Source organism: Sminthopsis crassicaudata, chromosome 6, assembly GCF_048593235.1.
Source record: "Sminthopsis crassicaudata isolate SCR6 chromosome 6, ASM4859323v1, whole genome shotgun sequence".
NCBI lineage: Eukaryota > Metazoa > Chordata > Mammalia > Dasyuromorphia > Dasyuridae > Sminthopsis > Sminthopsis crassicaudata.
The window spans coordinates 195,223,250-195,231,954 of NC_133622.1; the positions used below are offsets into that span (position 1 = coordinate 195,223,250).

An 8,705-nucleotide genomic window follows, 5' to 3' on the forward strand; every position below is an offset into this window, starting at 1 on the left:
ACAGAGAGAGGAAAAGAGACAGAGAAACACAGACAAGAGAGAGAAACAGAGACAAAGATAGATACAGAGAGAGAGACAGAGACAAGAGAGAGAGACACAGAGAGAGAGAGACAGAGAGAAGAAGAAGAAGAAGAAGAAGAAGAAGAAGAAGAAGAAGAAGAAGAAGAAGAAGAAGAAGAAGAAGAAGAAGAAGAAGAAGAAGAAGAAGAAGAAGAAGAAGAAAAAAAGAGGGAGAGACAGAGGAAAAGAGAGAGAAAAAGAGAGAGACTTTTGCAGCAATGAGGGACAAGTCATTAAAGCCCTCACTCTCCAGATGTTATCTAGCCTGATTCCCTTTCTCTTATCCAATGTTCATAATCCATATGCAGTCCTTGCCCACAACAATGCAGTCTGAATATGGTTACTTGGTATAATCTAGGCAATAGGGGTTTTTTTTTGTTTTTTTTTTTTTTTTCCCATTCAGTTTCTGCCGTGTGCGGCCATGTCAGAAATTTTTTCCATTCGTGATTATTTCACTGAGGAGATTTTGTCCTGTTTGGGGCTCACTGTCATCTGCAAAAAGAACACTTCAGGGATTGGCGGTGTGGTTTTTGTGTGGACGTCTATCCTCCCTGACGTTGGCAGTACCTCTGAGGGCAGAGTGGACAGTTCCAGTCTCTCAGGACTGGTTTTCAGACTAAAGCTCTTTGGTTCTGGGCAGGAGGGAATTCAGCCACTGTCTCTGGCTCTGGGTTTAGGTATCTCTTTCCTCACCCCTGTTCCTACCCCCAACTTGAGTGGAGCGCAGTTACCGGTTCTGGGTGTGCCCAGTGCCCAGAAAAGACCACGAGATCAGAAGGGTTGGGAGCGTTTCTCTTTCAACCTCAAGCCCTGTTCTGTCTCTTAGGATCCTAAAGATGTCATTAAGCCGAAGAAATAGCCTGCCCCTCAAAGAAACGTCAGGTGAAACAGCAATTTTCCATTAATCCACATCCATCTATCAGTTTTCCTTCTAACATAGCAGCTTAAGCCAAGAACATGGATCCGTGGTCCTGTTCCAAGGCGAACACCTCCTCGTTTGAATCAAAATAACTTTCCCTTCTCACAGCCGGTGCCACCCCAACCTACTAGCGGACCAAGCGGTCTCCCCGCTCGGGCTCCGGCTCCGGCTCCCCGGAGGGGGCGGGGTATCAGGGAGGCCCAGAGCGCCAGGCTTAGTGATCCCCGGAGACCACCCCTTCCTTCTCTAGCTTCAGGACCGTCTCCCCCTCCTCCCGGGGCCGAGGGACCGGAGGGACTCAGCTTCAGCGCTGCCCTCACGAGCGGGGGGGCGGGGGAGGTGCCGAGGTGAGGGTGGAGATCAGGTTCGGGATGGCCCCGGAGCCGGGGAATCGAGGCTGGGGCCCCCGGAGTCCATGAGGACTCGTCTGGGGGCGTCGCGGGGAGGGGGAGGGGTTGCGCCGGGCTTCCAGGTGGGCGGGACTGGGGTGCGGGAGTCAGGGCTCCCTGACGGAGCCGGGCAGCGGCGGAGCTGTGGGCGGCCGCGGCGCTGGGGGAGTTTCGGGAGGGGGTGCTGCGGGGGGCGGGGAGGGGGAGCTCTCTGCGTTCGGCGCCGCCGCGTCGGTTTCCCTGAGCCTGGCTGCGGCGGCTGCCGTGCTGGGAGGCGGCGGCGGCGGCGGCGGCGGCGGGAGGCGGAGGATGGGGTCCCCGGCGGCGGCGGCCGCGGCACTGGGCCGGGAGGACGCGGGAGGATGAGGAGCCGGCAGGCGGTCCGGCCGCACGGCGCCGGGAGGAGGCGGGGGAGGCGGAGGGAGGCGGCGGCAGCGGCGGCGCCCGGGGCAGCAGCCGCGCGGGGTGTGGGCCGGCGGGGGCGCGGGCGCGGGCGCGGGCGCGGGCACGGGCGCGGACGATGAAGTGGAGCGTCCGCGGAGCCTGCGCCGCGCTCTCCTCCGGCCTTCTGCTCGCCTGCGCGCTCAGCGCCGCCGCCGTGGGGCTCAAGTGCTTCTCTCTGGGCTCCGAGCTCCGCGGGGAGCCCTTCCGCCTGGGCACCGCCGCCGGCGCCTTCTACTCGGGACTGCTCTTGGCCGCCGGCCTGTCTCTGCTCGGCTCCGCCCTGCTCTGCTGCCGGCCCAGGGACGAGAGCCCCGCGGGGGCGGTGCCGGGCGCCGGTGCCGGGCCCGGGGCCGTGCCGGGCGCGCTAGGGGGCCCGGAGGCCGAGCCCGAGAGCGGAGCCGCGGAAGCCCGGGCCGTCGCCGCCATCCCCGGGAGCCAGAACTTCCTCCTGCTCGGAGTCTTGGTCTTTATGCTCGGGGTCTTGAGCGCCTTCGCCGGAGCTGTGATCGACGGCGACACCGTGTCCCTGGTGGAGCGTAAATACTCGCACTACTGCCTGAAGCCGCGGGCCCTCGGCCCGGCCTCGGCCCCGGCCCCCGCGCGAGCTCGCAGCCCTTCGGACAGCTCCGAGAATGCCCCGGCGGCAGCACTGGCCCCGGCTCCGGCCCCGGCCCCGGCCCTGGCCCCGGCCCCCGCTCGCGTCCGCAGCACCCTGGACAGCTCCGCGTCGGCCCAATGTGAGAAGCTGAAGGACTACCAGCGAGGTCTCGTCATCTCCACCGTCTTCAACTCGCTCGAATGCCTGCTGGGCTTGGTGAACCTGCTCCTCGTCAAGAACTACAAGTCGTCGCAGGCGCGACGGGGCCGGCGGGGCCGGCGGAGGGGCGGCCGGGGCGGGCGGCCCCGCGGCGGCCCGGGCTCCCGCCAGCACGCGCCCGCAGCCCGGCAGCAGCGGCGGGGCCGGCGGGGCAAGCGGGGCGGGCGGCGGCTGCTGCAGCGGCCCAGCGAAGGCTCCCTCTTCTCCCCGGACGAGGCCGACCTCCCCTCCCCGGGCCTTAGCGGCGGCGGCTGCGGCGGCGGCTGCGGCCCCTTCCCCGGGGCGCGCCACGCCGTCTCCTACATCAACGTGGGCGTCTTCCACGCGTTCGACGAGGCGGGCGTGGAGGTGCGCTGCGGGGGACACCCCTCGGTGGAGCTGCCCGGCTACTCGCCCTCAGACCCGGAGCTCCAAGTCTCCTACCCGTACTGCTGCCGGCCTCCCCACGAGGACGTCTATCCCCGGGAACCGGGCAGGGTCAGCTGAGGCACGCTCCCCGCAGCCCAGCCCAGGGACCGGCCGCCTCAAGCCCAAATCCGTGCCGGAGAATCAGTGTTTCCGTGGGCAGGCTGAGGGGAAGGGGCGCGGGGGGCCGCGGCCCTCGCCCCTAGGGGAAAGCGAGAGCCGCTTCCCTTCCGGTTGGCACTCCCCAGGGTCGTCCCCGGGACCCCCGCTGCCAGCCTCTGCCCGTCCCTTCTCCGCTGCCAGTAGCAGAGGCTCAGGCTGCTGGCCACCTCGGTGGAACTGGACGTCTGGGATGGGCACTCAGAAGGGAGTACATTTGTATCCAATTTTTATGTCCGGGGACTTCCCCCCTCTCCTCTGTGTCTGTTCGATATCCGGATTCCGTTTTCAAGTTTACAATAAATGTTTATAGGTTGGTTCATCCAGCCACGTTTCTCTTTGGCAAGTCGTTTTGGTCAAGGGAAGCCCCGGCGGCGCAAAGCTACCCGAGGGCCAGGAGCGAGGCAGACGTAGGGGGAACTCCAAGCAGCCTCCACAAGCGCCGGCCCCTCCGCTGGGAAGAGCCGGAGAGGGTCCTGTTGTGTCGGTCGGTCTGGCGAGAGCCTGCTGTGTGACTGGATGTACCCTCATCCCAGAGTGCCGTGAGTTACACTTTGGTTGTTTCGAGGTAGATACACAAGCCAACCTGCACTTTCCAAGATAAAAGAAAAGAAAAATGAAGAACGACATTTTTTTTTTTTTTTTGTACACGAATGTGCCTGCTTTTGTTGACAATTTCTTACTGTAAAAGCTTTCCAGTGAATGGTGAAAATGTTTGGTAAATGTATTGCAATTTAATAGCAGGGGTTTCCTTACTTTAAAAAAAAAAAAAAATTGAAATGCTCCTGGAGAATTCCAATTAAAAGAGAGTCAAAGGCTATCTACGCACAAAACGGTTTAGGAAAAGAAGGTGGGATTCAGTGAGAAATGGATTGTTTGAAAGCCACCAAGCAGGTCTGTTCAGTGGGTTATTTGCCTGAATCCAGCCTATCTTTTCTTTCCTTTTTCTTTTTCAAGTTGACTGTTGTGTGTGTGTGTGTCTGTGTGTGTAGACACTGACACGAGGTCCCATACATTCCTCTTTTGGAAGCCAGTTCTGGGTTTTTTACTGCAACGCAGAGCTTATTTTTGGTTAACACAGATGAACAATTCAATCCTATTTTAGACAATTGCAGTCACAGTCTTTCTTGTAAAGACTATCTTGAATATTACAGCACTTGATTTAAAATATACCCCTTAAATAGCCTTAATTGCTGTGAAGTTCATAATCTTAAAAATGTATGTATGTATTACAAATGACATGTCAATATACATACAGGCAGACACACACATATGAACTCTAAGAGAACACGTTGGCAAAAAAAAAAATAAAACCTCTGGTATTCTAATCTTGCCACCAGATAAAATATCGCAGGACCCCTCTAGAAGATTGGTGTGCTAAGACAGGGCTAATGGCCTTAAAGACAAGCCCTATCACATCAGACTGACACGATATGAGCTTTGGTATTTTTGAGGAAACATTATCTGAGCTGAATCAGGATGGTATGGGAAGAGCACTGGATTTGGAATCAAAATACCTGAAGTCAGAGGACCTGGGCTCTCATCAGAGATCTGCTACTTACTACCTGTGTGACCTTGGGCAAGTGACTTCACCTACCTGGGCCAGTTTCCTCAACTGTAAAATGGTTAGACTAGACAATTTTTAAGGTTCTTTTCAGCTCGAAGTTCTATGATCCTATTATCCAAAGGGGTCTTACTCTAGTCCCCAAAGAGAATGCTTAATCCCTAGTCCTCCATGCTAATTGGCAGACTCACAGCTAAGATGGCAGAGGAAACCAAAAGAAAATATGAATTCTCATTTGGGACCTCATGGGGGCAATACTAATAGCAGCAATTTACATTAAGCAAGCAAAGGGGAAAGAGTTGGGGGTTTTATGTTTTGTGGTGCATGGAGTTTACTTTTAATTTTGAAAAATATTTAAAATGAATGGATATTGAAGTAATCTATAAACCTGGGGATCCTGGAATCAGATCATACTTCCTGTGGATAGCAGAAGGAGTGATGGATTTGGAGCCAGAGACCTGGGTTCAAATCCTCAATCTGCCTTTTTCTATTTATGTGACCATGGAGTAAATCATAGCCCTCTGTGGTTCTGTTTCCTCATCTACATGAGAGAGTTGGACCAGACGACGTCTAAAGGTTGCTTCCAACTCTAAAATCCCATCTTCTCAAACTGGGGCTATCTTTGTTTAAAGGTTAGGTCAGCTTGGATACTCCTCGCTTATAACATTTGCTCCATTGTATTCCTTATAGCATCATCATCATGGTCCATCCCTGTCAGAACTTGGAAGTGTTGTTTCTACAACTGTAGAGGTGGTCCTAGCCAATCAAATAGTTCACAGAGTATCAAAGCCAAACAGAAAACTGAGGAAACACCACAAAATTTAAGTAACTCCCTTCTACTCTAAAGCAATCTATATAGATGGTACAATAGAAAGGAGAGCTTTGTTATATGATTCATTTGATGGGATAGCTAGACGAGCATATTAATGCAAACCAATCAGCATTAAGCTGATGTTTGGCTGCCAGCCAGTAACCATCAAATTTATCAGATATTTGGTCAGGATCCACTTTGTATTTTAGAGACAAAAAAAGATGGAAGTATTTGGTTTGTGGAATTCATAGATATAGATTCAAGTTTATACTTTGTTTTGCTTGCATAGACAGTAGAGGAAAATGACTTCTCTAGCCATATTTATATACTTCCACCTTCTTGATCACATTTGTTTAACCTTGCATACAAAAATTCAATGTAACAAGTACTTACAAAGTGTCTATTATGTACAATGCACTGTGCTAAGTGCTGGGGATACAAAGACAAATCTCTGCCCACAGGCAACTTATTTTCTACTAAGTGAATATAACATAGGGAAAAGGTTAAGGATTGAACCTTTCATTTTATTGGTATAGGGAACTCACAGATAAGAAAACTCATTCTACCAATACAAAGTTAGCATCTTTTTGCCATTGATGGTCTTAGGTTTCAACATATAAATTTAAAAAATATATCAATGACCATTTGACGAAGTAGGGAACAGTAACGACTATGGGAATACACAAATCTACCAATGGATATAAAATTTCCTTGATATGGTTATTCCCTCCAACAAAAAAGTTCATAACCTATTTTGGACTGCCCAAGGGGTCCCACCAATGTTCTGGGAAGACTTTATTAATTTCAGTTGACAGCATGAGGATACCAATGGATCACACAAGAATAGTAATATGGTTTCATAAACTTAGGGAATGGTGGCCATAGAATGTAAGCTCCTTGAGGACAGGACCTATTTCTTTTTTACATGAATAATCCCAGCTCATTGCACAGTGCCTGGCACATAGCAGACACTTAATAAATGCTTGTTGAATTGAATTGGATTACAGTTCCAAGGTACTGAACAAGTGTGGACTCTCCACTTCACCTTAGCCAAATTCATACAACACAAAGTGGCAGCAGGGGAGGGGTACGGTAGGAAACTGGCAATTATCAAGTTGATTTGTTCATTCTTACAGTTAATCTTTGTAAATTGGGCCCCAAAATGGATGACTTCACCATAATTACCCTGTTTGGCTGGCTATATTGATCAGACATTGGATGATTGCTCGAACTCACTTGTATTTTGTGCTTTGCAGACCATGCTAGACTTGACAGAATTTATATTTAGCTATAGAGTAATCTTTTCCTGAGGAAAAGTAAGACCCTTTTCCTAATATTAAAGAATGGTATGAAGTGGAGCACTTTTTTGGAAAGATTGCCGAGTAGGATTTGGATCCAATGACTCATAAAAGATACATTCAGTATTAGTTAAATCTCATAGTATTTTGTTTTCTCTGATGTTTTTGATGTGCACAATTTGTACAATCTAAACTGTCAAATGCCTTATGAGCCTTTTCAAATTTGCAATCAAAATATGTGAAACTTTTTTTAGTCTTTTCTTGGGATAGCACACACTTATTTTTGATTTACTACTCATTTCTAAATTCTTGTGGCCCTAAACTCTAGACATGGCTGATTTTCCCCTCCTTTGCTCCAGAACTTAAGATGAGAAAAGATATTCTCCCATATGGCCTCATGGAATATTGGAGGTCTAGCCACTATGCTTTATGTCTAGCCACTATGGAACAGGTTCCCTAATTCAGAGAGTCATCATATTACACAAGCATGCTGGCCAAAACCTGAAGTTTTCTTTATGGAAATCTAGGTGGAAGGGAGAATATAGGAAGAGGAGTTTTAAGAGGCTTTTTTGGTTGTCCTTTCTTCTCTGGGCCCAAAAGAAATTTAGTTCAAACAAGCTCATGGGGCTAATAATGCCAAATAGCATTTTAGAGGCAAAATATGGTTAGTTCCATAAACACCTAATTCTATTTTTTTGGAGGTTGACATAGAATCAGAATACCAACACTTTATTTTTTAATAGTTTTGCTATGAGAATCAAAATTCCAAATATTCTGAAACTCAAATTGTTCCAAAGACCAGTGCTCAGGGAAACCCCATGGAAAAGAAGGTCTGATTGCTCCCAGATTAGAATTCTAACTTCAGATTTCTTAAAGATGCTGAATTTATTATTTTTTTATTCATGTCCATTCCACTCTATGGTATTTTTTCTATCTGCTATTTAGAATCGCAGCTTTATGCTCATTCAGCTATGACATTGCTACTTTTCTTCAAATGGGCTTTTTTCCCTGTCATTTTTCCACAAGTTTATATCAATGAAAGGTACAGAAGTATATTAGACATGTCTCAGCAAGTATATATTGAATAATTCATCATTTATAAATTAATATTTTTAAACTTCATGCTATGGTTTGAGGCAGTGATGACATTTCTGAGCTCAAATTCATACACTGTTTATTTAAATATAGAACAGATGAATTGGGGGAACAAGTGATGTCATATACAGACTTAGGAAAGTAAACTTACCAGAAAAGCCAAGCTTTCATAAAACATCGGTTAAATAAAACTCCCATGGCCTGAGACCCCAAGCAATGCAGTAACACTCTGAAGGTACTGGGGAACCACTTAAATTGAAACAGTATTGACTGAGATAATGGATTTTTGAGTGAAAAATTCAGCTAAACTATTAACTATTTCATTTTAAAAAAATCATTCAAAGTGATTGCTTGTTCAGTGTCATGTACACCAAACAAGATTGGCTGAATGGATTCTTGTCCTGTGCCCATTAATCAGTATTTCAATGTTTTATTGAGTTTTGAAGTGGTAAATGTGGCCTATCATGCCTGACCGTGATTCTTGTTACTTCTAGGAATATCAAAAATTATCTGCCACCACATTCTGGTCACCAGGGGCTCCAACATAAAAGAGAAAATTCGTTTCCTTTTTAGTTGCATTAATTTTCTGATTCATGGACTGGAGGATATATTGTCTTAAGGGAGGCCTCCAAAGGGGTCCACATTAGAGGCCATTCCTTCTGTGTAGAAGCTTAGAGTAATAAGCCTCTGTGCTTGAAGAGGACAGTAGAATTGGGCAAAAGGCAGTTTTTACACATGAAATTC

The 8,705-nt window shown here is 48.8% G+C and overlaps 1 protein-coding gene across 1 annotated transcript; it reads left to right on the forward strand.

The window, feature by feature from the left end:
- The first annotated feature begins 1,800 nt into the window (after positions 1–1,800).
- On the forward strand, positions 1,801–3,234 carry TMEM271 (transmembrane protein 271). The gene has a single exon (XM_074274481.1). It carries the CDS (start codon positions 1,889–1,891, stop codon positions 3,113–3,115), a length of 1,227 nt encoding a protein of 408 aa, XP_074130582.1. The 5' UTR covers positions 1,801–1,888; the 3' UTR covers positions 3,116–3,234.
- The last annotated feature ends 5,471 nt before the right edge of the window (positions 3,235–8,705 follow it).

Coding starts and splice junctions, on each gene's coding strand:
- TMEM271 (XM_074274481.1), top strand. CDS start 1,889: ATGAAGTGGAGCGTCCGCGGAGCCTGCGCCGCGCTCTCCTCCGGCCTT.